Source organism: Propithecus coquereli, unplaced genomic scaffold, assembly GCF_000956105.1.
Source record: "Propithecus coquereli isolate 6110/MARCELLA unplaced genomic scaffold, Pcoq_1.0 Scaffold461, whole genome shotgun sequence".
Classification (NCBI taxonomy): domain Eukaryota; kingdom Metazoa; phylum Chordata; class Mammalia; order Primates; family Indriidae; genus Propithecus; species Propithecus coquereli.
The window spans coordinates 77698-102099 of NW_012150408.1; the positions used below are offsets into that span (position 1 = coordinate 77698).

The following is a 24402-nucleotide window of genomic DNA, read 5'->3' on the forward strand; positions in this document are numbered from 1 at the left end:
GTAATACTCCTTTGTAGTCTGCTTTTGAAAGTTTCTTAATTCATAAGTCACACCTGGTCATAGAAGAAGGAATAGAAAATGCTAAAAAGCAGAAAGAAAACAGAAATTGCTCACACTTCTCTCACTCAGGAAAAGCCAGTGTTGAGCACTGTTTTGCACACGCGCACGCCCCTTTCTCTGAGGACTGGTCACGAAGTGCTGCTGTGCTGGCCGCTCCCCAAGCCCTCTGCCCTGCAGGAGCTGGCGCCCCGGGAGGGGACCGTTTCCCGCCCCACACACCGCCCAGAGGAGCTGGAGCCCAGGCCAGTGGGCAGGGCCTCTCCCTCCAGGCTGGGGCCCTGCATACAGCAGGTGCCAATAAAAGCTTCCCAAAGGGCTTTGAGGCCTGACCCCCTCTCCATTGCCCGTAGCCCTGTTCGTCTTCTGCACCAAGAGCCGCCGCGCCGAGCGCTACTGGCAGAAGACGCTGCTGCAGATGGAGGAGATGGAGTCTCAGATCCGTGAGGAAATCCGCAAAGGTAGCAGGTGGGGACAGTGGGGACTCAACTTTCCCATCGGAGGGATGGGCTCTCCTCCGCTCATGGCCGCGCGCGTGTCCGCCAGGCTTCGCTGAGCTGCAGACGGATATGACAGACCTGACCAAGGAGCTGAACCGCAGCCAGGGTATCCCCTTCCTGGAGTATAAGCACTTCGTGACCCGCACCTTCTTCCCCAAGGTCAGCCTGAGCCCGAGCCCGCCCCCAAACCCATGCTGGCCGCCTCAGGCAGCTCAACCTCACTGGGCCGTGCCCACCTAGAGGGTCCCTTGAGCAGTGTAAAACCTGCACAGCTGTCCATAGCAGTCCTGGCCACCTCCCCCCATTTTCATTCTCCGCTCACTTGATGTTTAACTGTGAAGCCAGCTGCCGGCCCCACTGTCCTGGGGTGCTGGGTCTGCCTCGCCCCTCGCTGAAGGGGGTGCAGGGGTGGCCAGGACTGCCCCAGCCAGCCTCTCTCATCTCTGGGCCCCTTCCCAGCCAGGCTTCTCTCGGTCTCCATGTCGCCGCCTCCCATTCTCTAGGCGCTACCCCATCCCTTCCATGCGCCCCATACTCCTTCTTGCCCTTCCACGGGCCACTGCCCTCTCCTCACTGCCCTGGCCTGTCCAGGCGTTTGTGCCAGTGGCCAGCACCCTCCCTTGCCCTGGCCACACCACTCCCCCTGCAGCAGCCACAGTGAGCCTATATCTGACTACGTCACTCTTCACGAAACCCCCCGCAGTGGTTCTTCCCAGCCTTGGGATGAAGCTCAGACTCTCACGGCACCCTTTGCATGACATGGTCGTTACCAGCCTGTCTACCTCGGTTTCCCCAGTGGCTCACTGAGCTGCTTTCACTTCCCCCTAAGCCTCATGCCCTCTTGCATTGCCACACCTTGGCTCATGCTGATTCCTTTGCCTGTGACCCTGCCAGGGAGCCCTCTGGGACACCCCGCCCCCCGGAATCCAGTGGCCCCCTGGGCCTGGCCCACTGCCTCTTACTCTTCATATGGGGTTATTTCTGTGTCAGTTGCCCCCAGCAGAGGCCCACTGGGCCAGCCAAGGCAGTGCCCCTTTCTTTCCATTTGTGAGCGCCCCTTGCATGCCAGGCAGGGGGTCTCCAGCCTGCTGAGATGCGGGGGGGTCTGCCCCTACAGTGTTCCTCCCTTTATGAAGAGCGCTACGTACTGCCCTCGCAGACCCTCAACTCCCAGGGCAGCTCCCCGGTGCAGGAGACCCACCCACTGCTGGGAGAGTGGAAGGTGAGTACTTCCTCAGACACAGTGCAGGCTGCTTGACAACAGCCCTACCCCTTCTTAGGTCCCCCTTTCCAGCTCATCTAATCCATTAATCCCAGTCTTGGGGAGCTGAGAGTCATCTGCCATTGTAAGGTACTGAGCCCTCCATCCCAGAGGCTATTCAAGCAGCCATTCAGGGTATTATAAGTGCTGACCCCCCAGGCCAGGTAGAGAGGACAGAGGATTGGGTCCTCCTGTACACTCCATTCCGCCTGCTGCTTAGAGAACGGAAGGTGAGAGTCTCCCACACTGGGATGCTGGGTTAACTCTTGGCACCCTCACCCTTCTCTGGGCCCCACTTTTCAACTCAACAGAGCCATTGTTCCCAGTTACAGGGAGTTAGGAGGCATCCACTGTTGGAAGATAGTAAGCTCCCCATCCCAGGAGGTATACAAGCAGCCTTTCATGGCACCATACTGCTGGGACCCAAGGCAGGCAGGGGCACTGGGTCCCTTCGGACACCCTGTCACCAATTGCTTCTGCAGATTCCTGAGAGCCGCCGGCCCAACATGGAAGAGGGGATCAGCCTGTTCTCCTCACTACTCAACAACAAGCACTTCCTCATCGTCTTTGTCCATGCACTGGAGCAGCAGAAGGACTTTGCAGTGCGCGACAGGTCAGGCTGCAAGAGATCTGGGGTGGGTGGGGGGAGAGGGGTCTGTCCAAGCCCACACAGCAATCAGGCCCTGGGTCCTGGGGCTCTGGGGTTCCCAAGACCCCCATATCCCTGCCCTTCCTGGGCCTGGACGCCTAATACATGGGATCACAGGCCACAGTGGCTGCCGTGGAGTTAGCGAAGGTGGCCTCTTCTCCAGCCCCACTCACCTCGTCTGCAGGAGCCTCCCACACAGGCACACCTGGGGTCCCTGGGTCCAGTGACAAGGCGGCACTGAGGCCCCAGGACCCACAGATCCCAGGACCACAAGGCGCCGACGCCCGCCGTGCCGCCCACAGGTGCAGCCTGGCCTCCCTGCTGACGATCGCGCTGCACGGCAAGCTGGAGTACTACACCAGCATCATGAAGGAGCTGCTGGTGGACCTCATCGACGCCTCGGCCGCCAAGAACCCCAAGCTCATGCTGCGGCGCACCGAGTCCGTGGTGGAGAAGATGCTCACGAACTGGATGTCCATCTGCATGTACAGCTGTCTGCGGGTGAGGCGGCCAGCGGGAGACATGGGAACCCAGGCGTGGGAAATAACAGGGCCACGTGACAGTGGTGGCCACCACCTCCTCAGCTGCCCCTCGGTAGATCTGACATTACGAGATCCTCGGGCCCACTGCTGGGAGGGCTTATCACGTCCTCTGTGCAGATGTGGAAGAGGGGGCTCAGGGGGCAGGGACAGGCCCATAGGACCTGTTATGCAGATGGGGGACCCGAGGCTCCCAGGAGGCCGGGCTGGCTCGCTGCAGGGGCTCAGAGCATGCTTGGAGCAGAGCAGAGGTGGCGTTGGGCCTTGTCCCTGGACGTTGTTTTCTCATTTAACTCTCCCTGGTGTGGCCTTGGGCCAGTGGTCTGGATTTAGGAGATAAATCAGACCCCAGCCCAGACCTTGAGGTTCTCTCCTGCCGTCGGGGAGAGATGTGGAAACTAATGAAAACACAGAGTGATAAGTGCCACACAGCAGATCTCGACCCAGCAGAAGGGCTCAGGAGCAGGTGGCCCATGCTGAGACCCGAGGGCTTAGTGGGAACGAGCCAGGTGAGGAGCCAAGTGTGGAGGGAGCTCTGGGCACTGGGAACAGCATAGGCAAAGGCTAGGAGGAGGGTGTCCATGAAAGGAACGCAGGGAGTCTGGTGACTCCTCCGATGGGAGAGCGGGCTGACAGGGACGGCGGGGCCAGGAAGTCGTCAGGGCCTTCTGTTTTGCCAGGAGGACCCCTATAAGAACAGGAGTTGCTCGGCCCCTGGTCCTGTGCCACTATCCAGCTGTGCTGTGGTGGCAGAGGCTGGAGGGTCATCTGGGGGTCTCAGGGGAAAAGCAGAGGCCTGGCTGGAGCCCAGAACCAGGGCATCAGATGTCCTGGGCTTGAGTCCAGTCTTTGGCAAAGCCCGGCTGGGTGACCCTGGGCAAGTCACTGCCCTCTATGGGCCTTGGTTTCCTTCCGTCAAATGGGGCCTCTGCCCCTGGGCCTGGGGCTGGTAGGGGCCGGGCAGCCCGGGACATCCCATGGAGCCTCCTTGGGAAGGGGGGAGTAGGGTGGAACCAGGCTGGGCCCGGGGAGGGCCCTCTGGGGCCCCTAACATCCTGCCAGCTGCCTCATTTTGGGCCATCGGGGCTGTGTCAGGGGCCACAAGGACCATGTGGGCTCTGGACCCAGCTCCCCTGGCCTCTTCGTGTGACCTCAACCAGGCCTTCCCCTCTGGGCTTGTTTCCTCCTCTAGCAAATGGGGCACAGTGGCTCTCGGCTGCCAGACCTGGAGGCTTGGCTCAGGAACAAGGCTGGCACGCTGCCCTCATAGTCTTTGCCAGATCTGCCTAAAGCTATTATGGACTCACTTTTTTCTTTAAATCTGCTCACCATTTTTACTTGTGTAGCCACCACAAACAGAACACCTGGGTTACTTGCTAAACAGGGACCGTGAGAATCAGCTCACGGCGTGGGTGGTGGCTGAGCCCCTTTCTGGCGAGGTGCTCTTTTGCCACACGGAGGTGGGCAAGAGCAGGGGTGGAGCCCTGACATGGCTTGAGACCCCACAGTCATCAGGCCATCAGCTGGGTCAGGGCCACATCTGTGTTCTGGTTCCACCTAAATGCACCCTGGGAGGCTCCCACTTAGTAGAAAGAGTCACAGGCTTGACAAGTGGCCAGGGTTCAAGTCCAGCTCTACCACTTCCCAGCTGGGTGACCCTGGGCAACTTGCTTGCCCTCTCTGAGCCTTGGCGTTTTCGGCTGCACAGTGAGGACAATGCCTCGTACCTGGAGGGGTTGCTGGGACAGTGAAGTGAACATACCTGCCCCCAGCCGGTGACGTCTAATAAACAGGAGCTTAGAGTCTGTGGAGACACCCTAGGGGGTGGCATTGGCACCGGCATCGATTCAACAGAAGGATATTAAGCAGGCAGCCGAGGGCGTTGGGAGCTGGGGTGTTTGCCCCGTGCCGTGGGGCTGGCATGTGGAGGGTGGGCTGGGAGGCCAGAGGGGCTGGGCCTTGGCCCCTGATAGCCCCGTGCCCGCCAGGAGACGGTCGGGGAGCCGTTCTTTCTGCTCCTGTGCGCCATCAAGCAGCAGATCAGCAAGGGCTCCATCGACGCCATCACGGGCAAGGCCCGCTACACGCTCAATGAGGAGTGGCTGCTGCGGGAGAACATCGAGGCCAAGCCCCGGGTGAGCAGGGCGGGCTGGGAGGGCCCACGGGCCTGGCTAGTCCTGGCCTCCACCTTGACCGGGCCCCAGGCAGGCCACTGCCGCCTGGGCTCCCACGTAGCCTCGGCAGCAACTCGCTGACTCTATCCCTCCCTCCTACAGAACCTGAACGTGTCCTTCCAGGGCTGCGGCATGGACTCACTGAGCGTGCGGGCCATGGACACCGACACGCTGACGCAGGTGAAGGAGAAGATCCTGGAAGCCTTCTGCAAGAACGTGCCCTACTCCCAGTGGCCGCGCGTAGAGGACGTCGACCTCGGTGGGTGGGGGCGGTGGCGGGCGCCTCGGCATTGGGCTGCTTCAGCGCAGGACGGCCCTGCCTTTCACTCAGCGTATGTGCGTTAATAGTGGCCCTGGTGACACATGATGAGACAGGTCTCTATTGGCAAGCAGCTTGTGTTCTATGGGAGACAGGTCCTGCAGTGTGGGCAAGCTATGGGCAACCGCAGCAAAGCATTTGGGAAAGGCTTCCCAGAGGAGGAGACATCAGAGCCGGTTTTGAGGGATGCATAGGAGTCTTGGTTAAGCCAGGAGGCTGAGGCCATTCATTCCCAAGGCCGTAGGTAGGCCTTTCCTGAGCAGTCGCTCTGTGCTGGTCCCTGTTCTGAGCCCTGGCCTGTCATGGTGAACAGGCAGGTGTGGCAGTTGTCCACATAGAGCAGGGAAGTTGGGGTGACCACAGGCACCGGCATGCAGGGGGCAGACGGGTCAGGCACTGTATCCCCCTGGAGCCCAGAAGGGAAGAGTCGGGCACTTGGGTTTTGTCCTAAGGACAGCGGGTGTCGTGGAAGGCGTGTGGCGACTTTCGTGCCTGGTGCCTTTTCTTTCATCAGCAGTTGTCACACTAGCAACCCTGCGGGTGAGGTCGTTTCCAGAGCTCCTGCTCCGTGCCACCACCCTGGCATTTTGTACCCCCACACCCTCTGCCCCCGCTCTTTCTCCCCATCCCCATTGCACACGTGGGAAACAGGCCGCTCGCTGCGTGGCCGTGGCCCTGACGGCCTGCTCCTTGCCTGCAGAGTGGTTCGCCTCGAGCACGCAGAGCTACATCCTGCGGGACCTGGACGACACCTCAGTGGTGGAGGACGGCCGCAAGAAGCTTAACACACTCGCCCACTACAAGGTGTGGCCCTACCCCACCCGAACCTCCACCTCCACCCACTCTGACCTCTGACCTCTGACCTCAGCCTCTCCCCTCCCGTCAGATCCCTGAAGGTGCCTCCCTGGCCATGAGCCTCATAGACAAGAAGGACAACACGCTGAGCAGAGGTAGCAGGGCGTCCATGGTGGGGAGGTGCTTCCATCCCACGCCCCAGTGGGGAAACTGAGGCTCCAAGAGGCTAGGGCTGAGCCGGGCCGTGGCCTCCTTGGGGGTGGGGGATGGCCTGGGCCAGTCTTCTCTGACCCAGTGCTGCCTGGGCAGGGCCTGCGGCCAGGCCTCCTCACGCTGATTTCCTGCGGCAGCCGGGGAGAGGCCTGGGGAGGGCGGGATGTGGTTTTCAGAGGTCTGGGCAGCCGCCAGAAAGAGGGGAGGCTGGCGCGCCCATCTGGGCTTCGGGCCGCGGCCCTGGCTCAAGTGCCCCATCCACACCATCAGATGCCCCAGGCCCAGTCGCCCGCTGCCAGGCCCGGGAGCCTGGGTTCCTCCGGGCTCAGGGTCCCCTCCCGAAGTTGAGGGCAGAGTCTCAGGTTTCCCCCTGCAGCCTGGGGGGCTGTGCTGGCGCTGAGGGCAGCCAGCCCTGCCCCCTTGGGGCCTCCCCCTTCTCCCTCTGTGACTGTATCTCTCCAATCTCTCTCCCTCCCTGTGTGTCTGCCTCCCTCTGCATGTCTCTCTGCCTCGCTCTGTCCCGTTCTCTGCGTGTCTCCCTGGACCTCTGTCTCTCCATGTCTCTCTATCTCTGTCTCTGTCTCATTCTCTCCATGTGTCTCTGTGGATGTCTCCATTTTTCTGTTTCTCTCCCCATCTTGCTCTCCCCACTCCTCTCCCTTGTTTATTTATTGTGTGTGTTTTTCCTCTTGCAGTGAAGGACTTGGACACAGAGAAGTATTTCCATTTGGTGAGTGCCTGGCCTGGGGCCCTGGGGGATCCAGCCCCTCACTGGGTGTGGCCTTGGCTTTCTGTCGCCCTGGGCCTCCTGGAAAAGTGCTCCCAGGCCCTGGGAAAGGCTGGGGGTCGGAGGTGGGGGGGCGGGGGTGGGGCCAGAGTCAGGAGGGAGCCACAGCCCTTGTGTGCCAGAAGCCGGCAGAGCCAGGTGCCCCTGGGCACAGAACGACCTCCCACGGATGGCCGAGGGTGGTGCCTAGTGCCGGTGCTGACCACCCACTGGCCTCCCAGGTGCTACCCACAGATGAACTGGCCGAGCCCAGGAAGTCCCACCGGCAAAGCCACCGCAAGAAGGTGCTACCAGAAATCTACCTGACACGTCTGCTATCTACCAAGGTGGGCCCAGCCTCAGTCTCCCCTCTGTGCAGCGGGTGCAGGGCCCAGCCCCAGCTCCGGGAGATCAGCGCCCTAGAGGGTCAACTGCGCACAGGCCTGGTCGGGAGAGGGGGTGTGAGTCCTTCCCATCCCCTCTGTGGGGCCAGGTGAGCTCTCAGGGCAAGAGGCTGAGGGCTTAGGGCCACGCCTAAGGAGGCATTGCCCACGGCCAGGAAAGATGCCTCACCGCTTCTGTATTAGCCACGTCACAGGAGGGTCAGTGATGTCCCCAAGGTCACATGGCTTGGTGGCAGAGTCAACACCCTACAGCCCACATTCTCAGCTCTATGCCCCAGTGTCTTCATTAGTCCTTTCAACACCCCCGAGGCAGGTTTCACTAGCCAATTTCTCAGATAAGAAAACAGGTCCAAGGCCAGGCGCCGTGGCTCACTCCTGTAATCCTAGCACTCTAGGAGGCCGAGGCGGGAGGATTGCTTGAGCTCAGGAGTTCGAGACCAGCCTGAGCAAGACCGAGACCCTTTCTCTACTAAAAATAGAAAGAAATTAGCAAAACAACTAAAAATAGAAAAAATTAGCCGGGCATGGTGGTGCGTGCCTTTAGTCCCAGCCACCCAGGAGGCTGAGGCAGTAGGATCGCTTGAGCCCAGGAGTTTGGGGTTGCTGTGAGCTATGACGACGCCACAGCACTCTAGCCCGGGCAACAGAGTGAGACTCTGTCTCAAAAAAAAAAGAAAAAGAAAACAGGTCCAGAAAGGTTAGGTAACCAGCCTGATGCCATGGGGCTTCCCAGTGGGGAAGCCTGAGCACTGGGGTGCCCCAGAGCCACTGGGGTAGCCCGCTCACCCTCTGCGCAAGGCCCTGGGCTGATGGTGGCCACCCCGTTCCCCCACAGGGCACGTTGCAGAAGTTTCTGGACGACCTGTTCAAGGCCATCCTGAGCATCCGTGAAGACAAACCCCCGCTGGCTGTAAAGTACTTCTTCGACTTCCTGGAGGAGCAGGCTGAGAAGAGGGGAATCTCAGACCCTGACACCCTGCACATCTGGAAGACCAACAGGTCGGGGGCAGGCAGCCAGGTGGGGAGGGCTGTGCAGACTTCATTGTATCTCTGGGGCGGCTGTGTCCTGGGGCTTCAGAGCCCAGCCTCTGTCCGGCCCCACCTGCTGGGGTCAGTCCCTCCTCTGCCATTTCCCAGCTGTGTAATGTTGGGCAAGTGACTTAATCTCTCTGTGCTCAGTTTCCCCTTGCTACAAAACCAAAGCAATCAAAGTAACCCACGTTAATTTTAAGAATTAACGAGAAGAGCGCCCCGTGAGTACTATAGAAGTGTTGCCTGTACTATCATGCTGCCTCCACCCCTCTTGGGTGGGCACCCTCAGCTCCATCGTACAGATAAGAACACTGAGGCTCACGGGAAGCAGCAACTGCCCAAGTTCTATAGCCCTGGGATGGCAGAACCAGCCTCATCCCCACGTGATCTGAATTCCATACCCAGTTCATAGCCACCATCCTTTGAGGCACGTCTTAGCTCTCCGTGGTCACACACCTGCACCAAGAGGTTGTTGAAAACTCAGCCTGACCCTCAGAAAAAAATGCCACCGGCCCAGAAGTTTCTGTGCAGTTGCAGGAACTTCTCCGAGCTCTGGGGATCCATAAGCCAAGTCACTGGGTGGCCCTGGGGTGGGGGTGGGGGTGTTACCAACCTTCTCTGGCCTCCCAAGGACAAGGCTGCAGGCACCCCCCTCCCCCATCCCCTGCGGCTCCTTGGTGGCCCCAGCGCTAATGCTGGACTTCCTGCTGCCTGCCGGGGTGGGGGGAGGAGCCTCGGGCTGCCCAGCGCAGCTGTGGGGGGGCTTCTAATGAGAACCAGGGCCTGGCCTGAGGCTCCCTCGTGAGAGCTGAGGAGGCTGGCGGGGGCGATCTCGCTGCAGCAGAAACCCTGCTCTTGGTGGCTGCCGCCCAGCTGGCCAGGGCTGAGCACGCTCAGGTTCCCAGAGGTCACATCTTGTGCCCACGCTCCACCAGCCCTCAAAGGCCCGAGCCACCTCCCTCCTCCAGGGCCGCCTGGCCTGCCTCCCTCGGCCACTTGCTCTCCTGCCCCCGCTGGGGTGGGTGGGCTCACCCCGCCTCTGCCACCCCCACCCCACAGCCTTCCTCTCCGGTTCTGGGTGAACATCCTGAAGAACCCCCAGTTTGTCTTTGACATTGACAAGACGGACCACATCGACGCCTGCCTCTCGGTCATCGCACAGGCCTTCATCGACGCCTGCTCCATCTCGGACCTGCAGCTGGGCAAGGTCAGCCACCTCCGGGGCCTCAGAGAGATCTCTCTGGGAGGGGAACTGAAGGAGCTCAGGTCTGGGGACATGGGATGAATGAATGGGTCATGCATGTCATTCGGACAGGGGGAGACGCCTAGAAACTGGCACCTGCCATCAGAAACTATATTCCTGTCGACTGATGGCACCTGCTTCAGGTGTGCCTGGCTCCAGCTCTGATATCTAAGCCAGAGAGCCAGGTGTGGGGAAGCCCGTGAGCGTGGACAACCTGCTTGGTCAGGCACAACATCGTCTGAGAATCAGGCCAGGCTCCAGGCAGCAGCCCCTGAAGGCCCGGAGCCATTCGAGGGGGGCATTCCGTGAAGGGTGGGCAGAGGGGGAAACGGGTGACCAGGACCTGTGACATACACGCAGGAGGGAGACACAGGCGTCTGTCTGAGGGGAGAGGGTAGAGATGTGGGAGGACAGCCCCCTGGGCAGAGGGAGAGCCCTGGTTGCCGTGGGCAGGGATGGGATTGTATGATCAGAGCTGACTGAGGGCAGCAGAGAGAGGAGAGAGAGACCGCGGGCAAGCACCATCACTTCTCGTGTTCTATGTCAGAAGGCGGGACACCCATGACAAAGACCCGGGAGCGTTCCTGGCACTCTTTGCCTTCGGGCGGGCGTTAGAAGCACGTGGTGGGAAATGTGCCACTGAGCCAGCACTCAGGCTTGCAGAGACCTTGGCCACCGAGACCTGCAGCCCTAACGAGGACACATCCTTGTCATGTCCAAGTGGCTGCGAGCAGCTGGGAGCTGGCACGGGGCCCACGCGCTCCACCCCTGAAAGAAATAGGTCCCACTCCGGCCATTGCCCTGACAGTCCCAGAAAAGTAAAGCAAGGGTCCCATGAAAAAGGGCCGCAGAGGGAGAGGGTGAGGAGCCCCCGCTCTGAGGCTGGCAGAGCGGGTGACGTTCAGTGACACAGGGCCCAATGCGGCCGTTAACGTGGCAGGAGGGATGAGGGCTCATCCAGAAAAAGAGCAGCTCCGTCCAGTCCCCACCCGCTGTCTAACTCCCTCCCTCCTCCCTGCCCAGGACTCACCAACCAACAAGCTGCTCTATGCCAAGGAGATTCCCGAGTACCGGAAAATCGTGCAGCGCTACTACAAGCAGATCCAGGACATGGCCCCGCTCAGCGAGCAGGAGATGAACGCCCACCTGGCTGAGGAGTCGCGGGTGCGGCACTTGCGCTGACGGGCTGTGGGTCAGGTGGCCTGGGCCTCGCTGCCCCCACAGACCAGAGAGGGGGGCGCACACGGCATTTCTGGGGCGGCCGAGGCTTCCTCTCGTGCACCTGCAACTCCGTGGCTCGTTTTTCCCAGAGCTCAGGGCGTGGGGCACAAGGGTGCTTCCCAGGGAGGAGAGCAGAGAATTTGGGGTCCGGGAAGCCATCTTCATGTGCAGGACTTGAGGGGCCTGTTTACCCAACTGGGAAGTTGCGGGGGTATATAGCAGCCAGCCCTGCGGGGGCTGGGTCCTGCTTTGACCACTGGGTTAACCACCCAAACCTCCTGCCTTCTTGTTTCTCGTAGAAATACCAGAACGAGTTCAACACCAATGTGGCCATGGCAGAGATTTATAAATACGCCAAGAGGTATCGCCCACAGGTGAGTACGCACCCCCCAGGTGAAGCACCTGCCCCGGGGCAGGCAGGCTTCCTACTCAAGTCCAGGCACCCCGGGACGTTTACACTTCATGCCGGTCACTAGTGGCGGACATTCGGGGATGTGTCCTCCCCCAAGAGCCAAGGTGGGACCCTTCATCCCCAAGCTGTGGCCCGGCTGACCCCATGGCTCCCCTCAGATCATGGCCGCCCTGGAGGCCAACCCCACGGCCCGGAGGACACAGCTGCAGCACAAGTTTGAGCAGGTGGTGGCTTTGATGGAAGACAACATCTACGAGTGCTACAGCGAGGCCTGAGCCGCTCGGGAAAGAGCCTGTCAGAGCTGCTGCTGGGAGAAGCAGGCCACCCACTAGGCCTGGGCTCGAGCTCATGCCTGGTGTCCCTGCCTCGGGCTGGGAAATACTGAGCAGAGATGGCTGGGGCGGGTGGAAGAGAAGGGGCCGCTCTGAGCCAGCCAGAGGAGCCCCAGCCCTGGCCCCTTGGGCACCTCCGTCCCCTCCCACCTGCCCCCAGACTGCCTCAGGGATGGGGGCCTTGAATGCCACAGCCAGTGCCTGGTAAGGCTCCCTGTCCACCAGCACAGCCTGGACTGTGCCACCCACTCGCTCTGCTGAGAGAGCCCCACCCGTCCAGGTGGCCCAGCACAAACAGCGAGAGGAGGCCACCTGCCCTGGAGGCTGCAGCCCAGAAACACTACCTCATCCAAACTGGCGCAGGGGGGCTCCTTGAACCAGCCCTCGATTGGTTTCTGCTTCAGCCACCGAAAAGTTCTATTTCCCCTTACCCAAAAGGACCTTGGCCACAGACGGTTTCCAGCAATGTTTGATTTTTGTTGCTGGAGCGGCTATTGGGAAAGTGGGCAATGCCCGCTGGCCACGGGGGGTGGGGAGCTCTGTGGGCATCTCCGTGAGGGGGGAGGGGCCGAGGAGGGGGACAAGTGCTCAGAGTTCCTGGCCCCAGGGAAGGAGGGGGTTCCGATGCACCGAGGCTGTAGCTGGGCTACCCGATCTTGCTGGAAGTGTTTCTAAAGATAACACCATTTTTTGTTGTTTTTTAAAAAAGCTTTTGTATATTAAAAAACTTATGCGCCAACTGTGAATAGCTGCCGCTTGTGCAGAGGACCTGGGGAGGGGTCCCGAAAGGCTCCCAACGCAACACTGGAAATGACCGTTCCAGAGATCGGGCAGCTGGCAGAGACCCCCCTCAGCACCCTGAGAAAGCCGCCGTTCCGTCCTGTCGGCAGCACCCCTCGTGGCTGACCCAGCCGTTCAGCCCCTAGCAGCAGACCCGGCCAGTGCCGGGACTGGCTCAGAGCCCAAGGGGGCTGGAGGGAGGGTGGCCAGGACTCTCTGGAACCTTCTTTATAATAAAAGCCTGACGGGAAAACCTACTGTGGGCTCCAGCCTTTGTCCTGAGATGGCCAAGCAGAGAATGGGGCAGCTTCTTCACCCGTTTGTAACAGAAGAAGGCGAGGGCCCGGCTTCCCGTCCTGCCTCAGCCATCCCAAGGTTTGGCCGACACCTGACTGGTGTCCGAGAAGGCAGCCAGAGGCGGGAAGATGGGATAAGACAGCGCAGGCTGCGCGTGCACCATGGGTCAGGCCCAGAGCTGACGTTCCTTGGACTCCGTGAGCACCCGGGGGACCCAGGAGGGTGGCATGGCTGCTGTGTGCTCCCCGCCCAAGGCTGGGCCCTGCTTACCTCAAGCACAAGTCTGCAGGGAGCACAGTTTCTACACCTGTGTAACGGGGACAACATTGAGTCTCAGCAAGGTGGAGGACTTTGCCAGGTCACACAACCAGGAAGGGGACCCTCAGTCCTCTGTCCCAGGCCTCCTCCAGGTCAGAGTCTCCACGATGGCCCCAAGTTGTGTGGAGAGGTCAAAAGTGACCACCCTGGAAAGGGAACTGACATTTACATACTTGCCCTGAATTTCTCATTGAGCTTGAAAAATGTGTTAACCCCATTGTTCAGACAAGGAAACAGAGGCAGTTTCCCCACCAGGCTTAACCCTGGACTGTTCCCAGCAGGGCAGGCCGCTCCTCCCCACAGCCCGTGGGGCAGGTAACCTGACTCTGGCTCCTGGCCTGAGCTGGGGGTGCAGTTCGTCCCCCACCCCAGGAAGAGATCAGTAGCGACCCCAGGCCCCAGCTGAACAGAAGTCCACTTCATTTTCTGCCTTTGTGAAGAAAAGATGCTTACGTGCATGTTGGTTGAGAACAAGAACTAGGACAAAAGATTCACAAAATTTAAACAAAATCCCACAAATACCAGTTCTAGAATTAATGAGAACAGAAAAGTGAGAAAAGTAAACAACCTTTCGCTTTAAAAATAGCTTTCTCCTATAGTGGCTTCTGGGTGGAGAGATCTTTATATCTTTCAAATTTTCTATTCTGAACATCAGTTCCTTTTTATTAAGCAGCAGATTTTCTAAGTTATCAGCACATTTGATAGTGTTGGGGGGGGCAGGGGGAGGGTGTGATGCTGGAAGGAATACACATTTCCCAGAGAAATGCAGGGAGCACAAGCAGCATGACGAAAAAGGCCGCCCTGACCCACGTGGCACTCCCCGAGCACTGCCCCACGCGGGGGTCAGGGGGGCGGGGGCGAGAGGTAAACACGGGATCAGGGTGTACACACCATTTTGCAACCTGAATTTTCCTCCCAACAATATGTCAATAACATCTTTCTATGTCATTAAATATTCCACAGACGTCTTAATGTCTGATTAACATGCAATTCATTCTTGAAATTTAGAAATTCATTTGCAAATGAAGGAAATCTCTAGATTCCCAGGTCATTTCTCAGCACAGAAGGTGGCCAACTTCCATGAACTATCTACGATTCTGGGGCCCTGAAAACCAGTGGGCAGTCTGAGGACTCTGAGGGTCCCAGGAGGGTGGGGACCCCCATGTAGCATCCTCAAGCTAAACTCCTTTACAAAAAAGGGGGGAAACCATCTCGGATAAGGGAGATGACTTGCCCCCAGTCTCACGGATGCCAGACATGGCCCCACCCCTGCCCACAGTCTCATGGAGGCGAGACACCCTGAGGTGACTCCCGCAGCCCCCAGCCAAGCTAGGTAGGAACCAAGGCAGAAGCGGACCCCTCCATGGGATGCGCCAGCCCAGCCCCCGCCCGTCTGCTCCTGGTGCCCCTCGGGGCCCTGCTGGCAGCCACATTACAGACACCCCAGGGAAGCTGCCAGCAAAGCTAGACAAAGCCTCCTGTGGCCTCTAGCAGAGGGTGGAGGGAACAAAGCAGGGGCACGAAGGGAGCAGGCTGACACCCCAGCCTCAGTTTCCCTCCCTAACTCGTCTGCCCCCTTCTCAAGTGCCATCTAGCTTACCTCTGCCTCCTGTTTAACCGACCCCTTCTCCGTCTCCACCCTGCCTGGCTCAGCTGCCACCTCCCAGCCAGACCATCTCGCACAGCCTCCCAGCTCAGGCCGAGTCCTCATCTCATAAATAGTGCTGTCTAGACCCAAACTCTGCACTCAGCTTCGACCCCTCCTGCATCCGACGCATCAGCTAATCCCAAACTACCTTTAACTTCTACCCAGAACCCACCAGCCAGCCCCTCTCTCCATGAGCATCTTCCTGGCTGGCCAACCACCCTCCCTGCCCAGACTGCAGCAGGAGCCTCCTCACTGGCCTCCCTGCCTACCCCGTGTCCCCCTGCAGTGACTGCTGCTCACTGGCCTCTGATGGCTCCCTACGACAGCAGAGATAAAACCCAACATACTTCCTCCTGGGGGACAAGGCCCTTCACGACTTAGCCCTTAGCTACCCCGTAGCCCCTTTCTGGTTACCTATTGCTATATGACAAATCACCCCAACACCCATGGCTTAAAACAACAGCAATCGCTTATTTTGCTCGTGGACCTGCAGTCTGGGGGAGGACTTGGCAGGGAAGGCTGGGCTAAAGATCCAAGTCCAAGATGTGCACTCACATGGCGGCACATTGCTGCTGGCTGGTCCGAGCGCTCGGCCAGGGCTGAGAATTGGGTGCCTTAGTTCCTCCCCACGAGCTGCTTGGGCTTCCCCACAGAATGGTGGCTGAGTTCGAGGAGTATCAAAGAACAAAAACAAAGACCCCAAAAACACAAGTAGAAGCTGCCATTCTCTTAAGGTAGGGGTGCAGAAATTGTCACAGGGTCACTGCCACCGGATTCTATTGGTCAAGCAGTCATGGAGCCCAGATTCGAGGGACAGGGACATAGACTCCAGCTCTTCCTGGCAGGGGTGTCAGCGATGTTCATAAAGCATCGCAGACCTCGCCTCCCATTACTGTCCTCTCACTGGGCTCCGGCCACATGGGCCGTCCTGAAGCTCCTGAGCCCGCCAGCACGCTCCCGTCTCACAGCCCCGCGCCTTCTCTTCCGCGGGCTTCGGCGGTCCTCCCCTCCAGACACAGCCCTGCTCAGACGCCCCCTCCTCGGACAGGCCTTCCCCCCCAGAACAGCAGCCAGCCCCATGTCCCTCTCTGGAGACCCACCCCTGCCTTCTCTGAGGGCACAGGCACCAGCTGGCACGTAGGTCTGGCTCCTCTGGCTGGGGGCTTGTCGACTATAGCGGTGCCTGGCCACCAGTCGCGCTCGTAACTAGTCGCTGAGTGGTCTCCAGCTCCTCTCAGCTCCTCTCATCCCTCCTTTCCGCAGCCAGAGTGCTGTTTCTAAACACATACACCAGTCACCCCCTGCCTATGACCCTCCATAGCTCCCTACTGCCCCCAAGTCACTTCTGCCCTGCAGGCCTTCCCATGCCCCCACCCCAGCGACTCAGGCCTTTTCCCCAAAATGCACCTCTCAGAGCCTCAAATCCCCATCCTTCAACCACACCTTCCAAACCCACCCCTCACATGGTACCCTCTACCTACGATGTCCTGTCTGGCAACTGCCACACATCCTTTAAGACCAAGATCGACCTCCTCCTGGAGCAGTCCCAGCTCTTGGGGCTGGGTTAAACAACCCTCCTGTGCTCCCACAGGCCCCTGAGCCCCGACATCAGTGCCCCAGCCCTTCACACCCCAGTCTGTGTCCCCCAGGGCAGCAGGCTCTGCACCGGCCAGGAAAACAGTAGGTGCTCAGTGGATGTTTATGTGAGACCGAATGGCCAAACCCTTGGACCTCAGGCTCCACCCACACCCATTTGTGAGGAAAAACAAGTCTTTATTGATATAAGTTACAGGTTAAATAAACACAGCAATAGCTTGCCGAGGAATAAAAACTCGAGCTGAACCTCAGTCTCTCTACCCCCACCTCTGGCTCTAGGCTTCGGCCCTCTTGCTAAGCACCTTGGATGCCGAGGCCTCCATGGGCTGCCCAGGCTTTCTTGGGCCCATGGGGTCCTCCATCTTCGTGGCCAAGCGTGCAGGTGCCATCTTGGAGCCACTGCCCTTAGCAGGAAGAGCTGCCCTGGCGTTTGGTCCCTCCCTAGACCCTTGGGCATCTGCCCCTTGAGGGGCCTTGGCCACCATCTTCTTCCTGGTTGGGGGAGCAGCCCCATTCTTGGCCTATAAGAAAGCAAACATAGAGCAAGGAGACAGAGCTGGGCAGGGCTGGGCACACAGCTCAGGGCCCACAGGGGTAGGCTCAAAATCCCAGCCCCAGGTGGCTTTGGACGCCTGGCCTCTCCTCTCTAAGCCTCGGTCCCTTATCTGTGAAATGGGGGTGGTGACCGCCCCCCCCAGGGTGCTGAAGGGCCAGAGAGAAGGTATTTCCCCCCTCCCTCTGGATGACCTCTCCGGGGGCTGGATGTGGGCCACCCAAGCTCTGGCCTGCTCAGGGTGGGCAGCAGACCAGGAAGTCACTCGGGCACCTACCTTGCTGGCTGTGGGTTTTGAACTCCTACTCTCAGATCTGATTTTCCTGTGGGCCTTGGCATCTCCTGCAAGTTGGGGCAGGGTGTCACGTGGGCAGGAATGTTCAGGGGCTCCAGAGCCCCCTTCCTGCCTGGGTCCCAGGTCCTTACTTGGCTATGTGACATGGGGCAAGTTGTTTGGCCACTCTGAGCCTTCGATGTCCTAGCGCGCAAGCTGGAGATCACAGTGGCTCCCTCCCAGGGGCACGGGGGATGGACTGGGCCCCTTGCTCTCCGCAAAGCACCAGGCAGACCCCTGCTCCACGCCCACCCACACCACAGCTCCGAACAGGCCTATCAGCCTCTGGTCTGTCTTCCACAAGGCAGCCAGGATACATTTTAAATACTAACTGACCCCAGCTGCTCCCTTGCCCAATCCTTCCATGGCTCCTCATTGCCCTCCCGATAAAGTCCAGACTCCGACTTCCCTTCACAGCTTCTCCCTCCCGACACTGCAGAGAAAACACGTGCAGTTCCTTGAAAGTTCTGCCTTCTTTATGGCTCCAGGCCCTTGCACAGGCTCTTCTCCTGCTTGGGACACCCTCCAGGAAGACTTCCAGGACCCCTGCTGCCTCAGGAATGAGCCAGACTCCTAGTCTCTGTTTTTCCCCTTCATTGTCCTTGAAATGTTTGCCCCATTTCCCCAACCAGCTCCCGTGAGTCCTCTGTCTCTCCAGGTCAAGCCAAGCACTCAGGGCACATTCGCTAGATAAGCATACGCCCTTCCCCCAGAGCCGGACCCTCTGTCCCACCCGAGCAGCTGCTGCAAACCACCAGCCCCACGTGCCCCACCCCCACTCACACACCCACCTTGGCTGTTCCTACTGCCTTCGACCTTTGACTTTCTGTTGAGCCTGCTGGTACTGGAAGGGGCCAGTGTGGTCTTGTCTGGCTTTGGGGGGGCCTTCCTAGCCTCGACCAGTTTTGCCTCGATGTCCTTGGCCTTGTTGCCTTTCTTGGGGGCCTTCTGCTTGGCTGCACGTGGTTTGGGAGGTGCCTTCCTCATCTCTCCAGGCTTCTCGGCTGCCTTTTCCACCTTGCCCAAGCTGGGAGGGCCCTTCTCTGCCGCCCTTGGTTTCTTGGGGACCTTTTCCTTGGCCTCCCCAGCTCCCCTGGGGGCCACCGAGGCAGCCGTCCTCCTGGGCCGGATTTTCCTCTTGTGCTTAGGAACTAACTGGAGGAGGACAGTGTGGGGGCGGGCTCGAGGGCAGTTGTTCTGGGTGTCTCATGCCCCTACACTCTCTGCAAGACTCCAAGGAGGCCCCATTCCAAATGAGGGGGCTTAGAAGGTGGTCAGGGGCACAGGGCGAAGAAACACGGCCACCTCCCAAATGCTCAACCCTTCTTCCACCCTGTCCCCAGAGACATAGCCTATGGGTCTCTTGACCCCCACGCACCTCGCCTTTCCCATGGACTATGGCTCTGGGCCTCCCCCGACCCCATGCCCAGCAGAACGCGGGCTTCGAGGGAGCTCTAAGCTCACAACTTCCTCCAGCCACATCTTCTCATCTGTACAGTAGGGGCTGTCACCGAGGGCAGAGGGTGTGAGGGTCGGGGGTGTGTGAGGGCTCCTGGCAGACAGGCGGTCCCTGCCCATCGAGCCCAGCTCCTATGCCATTACTCTCCTATCCCTAAACCCTCACGGCTCCCCATCACCCACCAAAACCAGAAAGAATTCCCAGCCCCACCCGCCAGCACACACACCCCCAACACCAGGACCCCAGAGTCCTCTCCCTTCCTCCTCTCCCCCTCAGCCCACACTGCCCCTCTCTTGATTTTCTGCACCCCGCCCCACCCGGCCTGGCCACGACCTGAGTCCAGGCCCTGACCCATGCCCAGGAGTCCCATGGGGTGGGACTTCCCATGATCCATCACCCAGTAACCACAGGGACCAGCACATGGTAAGCTGAAAATGTTCTACAGCAACAATCAGAGAAGCTATGTGCCAGAAATTGAGCAAGACTCCAGGTCACAGCAATGAAAGATAGGCCCTATGTCTGGGTCCCTGAGGTTTTCCTGGTGGCCAATGGCAGTCATGATGCTGGGGTTCAATTTTGTCCCAAACCAGCCCTCAGTTGTGCGTGGCCCTGGAAAGGTCCCCTCCGGAGGCTCCCTGCCAGGATGAGACCCTCTGCTTTAAAAGGGGAGGACGTGGCAGCTGAGGGAGGTGCCAGGCCTCGCCCTGGGTTAGGAGCCAGAGAGCTGGGAGCAAACCCCATTGCTGTGGTGAGGTGTTCCAGGGCTGCACACCAGGACCCAGAAGTGAGCACAGTGACACAGTCCCTGTCTCTGACAACACCCCGACAGGCATGAAGATGGACACCATCTGGGGACCAGGTGGGTGGCAGCTCTGAGAGAACGAGCACCAGCCTTCCCGGGGGAGAAGCGTCTCTGCTGAGGTTACAGGAAGAGCAAGAGAGGACAGGAGGAGAAAGGGGTTCCAGGCAGAGGCCGCGACCATGCAGAGGCCAGAGGCCGGGGGAAACATGAGCGGCACTGACATTCAAACCCTGCTCACCCTGAAGCTGCCAGTGGCCCCCTTGGCCTTGGAGTTGAGCGGCCTGGTGAGGAGGCCGCGATGCATGCCCGTGGCCAGGGCCTGCTTCAGCAGGTACTTGAAGCGGGTGACGTCCACCGTTGGGTACTTGTGCAGAATGTAGCGCTTGATGGCCACCACCGACATGCCCCGGCTCTGCTCCCCGGCCTGCAGCGCCTCCAGCACCATGTGCAGAGTCGGGGGGTTGCGGCGGCCCACCAGGAAGGTGCTCTGGCCTGCGGACAGACGATAGGATGTCACCAGAGCCCAGACCACCCTCAGGCCCAATCACCGAGAACGTGGGCCCAGCGCTTCAGCAGACACCAGCATGGCCCCGTGGGAGGTGGGTGAGGGGCTCTGAAGACCAGATGGGTAACGCCCTGCCCCTGTCCCCATACTGACAGCTGGCCCAGAAGGGACAGCCACTGTCTCCTGATGAAGCCTGATCTCTCTTTTTAAAGAACTACATATTCCTGGCTGGGCGTAGTGGCTCACACCTGTAATCCTAGCACTCTGGGAGGCCAAGGAAGAATTGCTTGAGCTCAGGAGTTTGAGACCAGCCTGAGCAAGACTAGCCTTTAACATCTCCACTAAAAATAGAAAAGTTAGCCAGGTGCGGTGGTGTGCACCTGTAGTCCCAGCTGTTTGGGAGGCTGAGGCAGGAGGATCACTTGAGCCCAGGAGTTTGAGGTTGCTGTGAGCTATGATGATGCAATTATACTCTAGCCAGGGTGACAGAGCAGAAACTGGCTCACCAAAAAAAAATATATATATATATTTTCCTAAAAAACAAAACCAAACCTAAATCAGATCAATTGTCTAGAAAAAGAGTGGGGAACATGTGGCCTTCCCGGTCCTTAAATGCAGCCTCTTGACCGAACCCAGATTTTACAGAACAAATCCTTTTATTTGTATTAATACATTTTTGTTTGTCTTTTACACTTTTATTTTTAAAACAAATGTATTTAAAATACCAAAGAATTAAATAAGGTTCAGTGAAATAATCCTCCTAGATTGACCGGTACAATCAGAACATTAGTAAGCCATAGGGCTAAATTGACGGCTGCTACGCTCATGATTTAGTGCTAACTGCCCCCGCCTGACCGGCGCCGCTACCGCGCAAGGCTGGTTGGCGAGAGTTTATGGGGTCCAATGCGCCAGTCTGTTGTCAGCTTTTGACAGCAGTGCACTGTTTGTTTGAAGTGAAATTTGTAAATAGTTGTACAGCTTGACAGTATTTTTTAATTCTGTCTGCTTAATAGCCCATGTCAAAGACCAAGAGAATGCTGAAGAAAACAGACTTTTAAATGAGGATTGGGAATTGCAATATTATCTTGCTGCTGCTAAAGATATGATTTGCTTGCTTTGTGATACTACAATATCAACATTAAAGAAATTCAATGCTCATCAGCTTTATATATTCGTACGGACCACAAATATTTAAAATCAGCGGGAGAGGCATGAAAGGTTATACTGTAGAAGTTAAAAAATGAAAAGTAAAAGTAAAGACAATTCTTTCAAGCAGTAGTAAGACCTGGAGATAATGCCACTGAGGCAACTTATAAAGTGGCTTATATACTCAGGGAAAAAAATGAAGCCATTCAGTGATGTGGAAATTGTGAAAGAATGCATCGTTGAAGTTGTAGGATGCTTAGACCCCAATAACGTTTCCGAGTACAAATAACTGCCTCCTTCGAGGAGAACCACAACTGATCAGCAGCATGAATTAGCCTTCAACTTAACAGAACAATTCCATGCAATACTTCAAAGGAAAATATATATTATTCAATCACTTTGGATGAATCAACTGATACTACTGACTCAGCGCAGGTTTTATACTTCATTCTGGTCATAACAGAAGATTTTCTTTGCTGTGAAGAATTACTTGCTTTGGGCACTCTCACAAATAGAACACAGGGAACAGGTATCTTCAACAACCTTACAGATGAATGTGGTGAAGTTGGAATGAATTTGGTAAATTTAGTGAGTGTATGTACAGACAGTGCACCTTCCATGACAAGAGAACATGAAGGGTGCATTGCACAGATAAAAAAAAGTATTGGCCGGGCACGGTGGCTGACCCCTATAATCCCAGCACTCTGGGAGGCCGAGGCGGGAAGCTCGTTTGAGTTCAGGAGTTCAGGACCATCCTGAGCAAGAGCGAGACCCCGTCTCTACTAAAAAAATAGAAAGAAATTAGCTGGACAACTAAAAATATATAGAAAAAAATTAGCCGGGCATGGTGGTGCACACCTGTAGTCTCAGCTACTCGAGAGGCTGAGGCAGGAGGATCACTTGAGCCCAGGAGTTTAAGGTTGCTGTGAGCTAGGCTGATGCCAAGGCACTCTAGCCCAGGCAACAGAGTGAGACTCTGTTGAGTCTCAAAAAAAAAAAAAAAAAGTATTAACAGATCCAGATGCTCTCATTTCTTTTCATTGTATCTTGTGTCAGCAAAATCTGTGAAGCTACTATTTTAAGGGACACTTTGCAACAAGTTATAAGTATTGTTAACTATATTCGTGCAAATGCAAAAAAGACATTGTCAGTTTTGTAACAAGCTAAAGTTGAACCATGAGGTATTCAGTGTGGATTTGCCATATCATTATAAAATGCGTTGGCTATCACAGGGACGGGTGTTAGCCACAGTTTTATCTCTGCGAGAACAGATAGTTAAATTTTATAAAGAACAGAATCATCAATGTGAATTATTGAAAGAAGATTTCTATAGGAATGCAGCATTTCTGTGTGATACTATGTCAAATCAAAATGACTTGAATATTTCTTTGTAAGGTAAAACTAAGTCTAAATATGATACGTGGCAAAAAACCCAAGCATTTCGGAAAAAAGCTTTCCTTCAAAACACTTCAAAAGGAAATTTTAGATGAACGTTTTACCCAGTTAGCAAAGGTCTCTGATGAGCAGGATGATATACGCAAGTCATTTGAAGAATATGCAGCTGTTATTGATCTATCAATTGGAGAATACAATGAAAGTTTCACTGACTTTGAGAACCATGACATCACACTCAAATTAGCATTTCAGCCTCACCTAGTTGATATCACCAAGGCACCTGAGGAACTACAGATGGAATTGACTGAGCTCTCAGATGACATTTTAGAATCATTGATTGATGCTAGGATCCAACTGACATATGGAAAAATGCAGAATACCCATGATTTTGGCAACATGTTTGAAAAACGCTTTCTTGCTTTTCAACCACTTATTGCTGCAAATCTACATTCTTATACCTAACCCAAATCAAGATGCCCTTAAAGTCATAAATGACTGACACCCATCTAGAGGATCAACAGAAACTGTAGACCTCCATGCTGCAACAAAATATCCAAATACTTTCCAACAAAAAACAGACACAACAAAGTCATTAAAAGGTTAGTTACAAACCGATCTCCTGGAAATGAAAGACTTATTCAGGGAACTACAAAATACAGTGGAAAGCCTCAAGAACAGGGTAGATCAAACAGAAGAAAGAATCTCAGAGATGGAAGACAACTCCTTCCAATTAAATAAGTCAGTCACAGAGATTGAGCATAAAATTAAGAGAAAAGAAATAAGCCCACAAGAAATGTGGGATTATGTGAAAAAAATCGAACCTGAGGGTGATAGGGATTCCAGAAGGTGAAGAAGAAAACACTCAAGGGCTGGATAAGCTATTTGAAGAATTAATAGAGGAGAATTTCCCAGGCCTTGCTAAAAATCTAGATATACAGGTACAGGAAGCTCAACGGACCCCAAGGAGATTCAATGCAAATAGGAAGACACCACGTCATGTAGTCACCAGATTGACCAAAATATCCACTAAAGAGGCCTTTCTACGAGCTGTGAGGTGAAAAGAAACAAGTAACATACAAAGGAAAGCCCACAAGAGTAACTTCAGATTTCTCAACTGAAACCCTACAAGCAAGAAGAGACTGGGGCCCCATTCTCACTCTTCTGAAACAAAATAATGCCCAGCCTAGAATCTTGTACCCTGCAAAACTAAGTTTCACAAATGAAGGAGAAATAAAGACATTCTTAGATAAGCAAAGACTGAGGGAATTCACCCAGACAAGACCAGCTCTCCAAGAGGTACTCACAACAGAATTACACAAGGATCAGCATGATAAACACTCTCAAATATAAAACCACTCAAAAGTTAAAGATCAAAGGCTAGATTCCACAATGGCTCAAGAGAGAAAAACAAAGCAACAAAATGCAACCCAACAGAATGAACAATAATCCACCCCACTTATCAATTCTCTCAATAAACATGAATGGCTTGAACTCCCTTCTCAAGAGACATAGGCTGGCCGAATGGATTTAAAAAAAAAAAAAAAAAAGCCAAGCATCTGCTGTCTCCAGGAAATGCATCTAACCTGTAAGGATGCATTTAGACTCAAGGTAAAGGGGTGGAAATCAATATTTCAAGCAAATGGAAGCCAAAA

The 24402-nt window shown here is 56.4% G+C and overlaps 2 protein-coding genes across 3 annotated transcripts in view; one reads left to right on the forward strand and one right to left on the reverse strand.

Moving 5' to 3' along the window:
* The window catches only part of PLXND1 (plexin D1), a 51870-nt gene extending 39207 nt beyond the window's left edge, over positions 1-12663 (forward strand). For both annotated transcript variants that reach the window (XM_012655170.1, XM_012655171.1), the window contains exons 21-36: positions 411-518; positions 604-716; positions 1675-1779; positions 2301-2431; positions 2770-2968; positions 4995-5141; positions 5283-5439; positions 6200-6303; positions 6386-6449; positions 7203-7237; positions 7516-7620; positions 8513-8676; positions 9769-9916; positions 10976-11116; positions 11473-11547; positions 11744-12663. In XM_012655170.1, coding sequence (XP_012510624.1) covers positions 411-518; positions 604-716; positions 1675-1779; positions 2301-2431; positions 2770-2968; positions 4995-5141; positions 5283-5439; positions 6200-6303; positions 6386-6449; positions 7203-7237; positions 7516-7620; positions 8513-8676; positions 9769-9916; positions 10976-11116; positions 11473-11547; positions 11744-11860 — 1913 coding nt within the window. In that variant the 3' untranslated portion in view covers positions 11861-12663. The remainder of the gene's footprint in view (positions 1-410; positions 519-603; positions 717-1674; positions 1780-2300; positions 2432-2769; positions 2969-4994; positions 5142-5282; positions 5440-6199; positions 6304-6385; positions 6450-7202; positions 7238-7515; positions 7621-8512; positions 8677-9768; positions 9917-10975; positions 11117-11472; positions 11548-11743) is intronic.
* A 4168-nt stretch (positions 12664-16831) lies between these two features.
* Positions 16832-24402, reverse strand: part of LOC105818985 (histone H1oo) — a 13384-nt gene continuing 5813 nt past the window's right edge. Inside the window, exons 2-5 of the mRNA XM_012655135.1 lie at positions 19943-20196; positions 18235-18598; positions 17387-17451; positions 16832-17077 (exon numbers count right to left, since the gene is read on the reverse strand). Of these exons, the coding sequence (XP_012510589.1) occupies positions 16832-17077; positions 17387-17451; positions 18235-18598; positions 19943-20196 (929 nt within the window). The remainder of the gene's footprint in view (positions 17078-17386; positions 17452-18234; positions 18599-19942; positions 20197-24402) is intronic.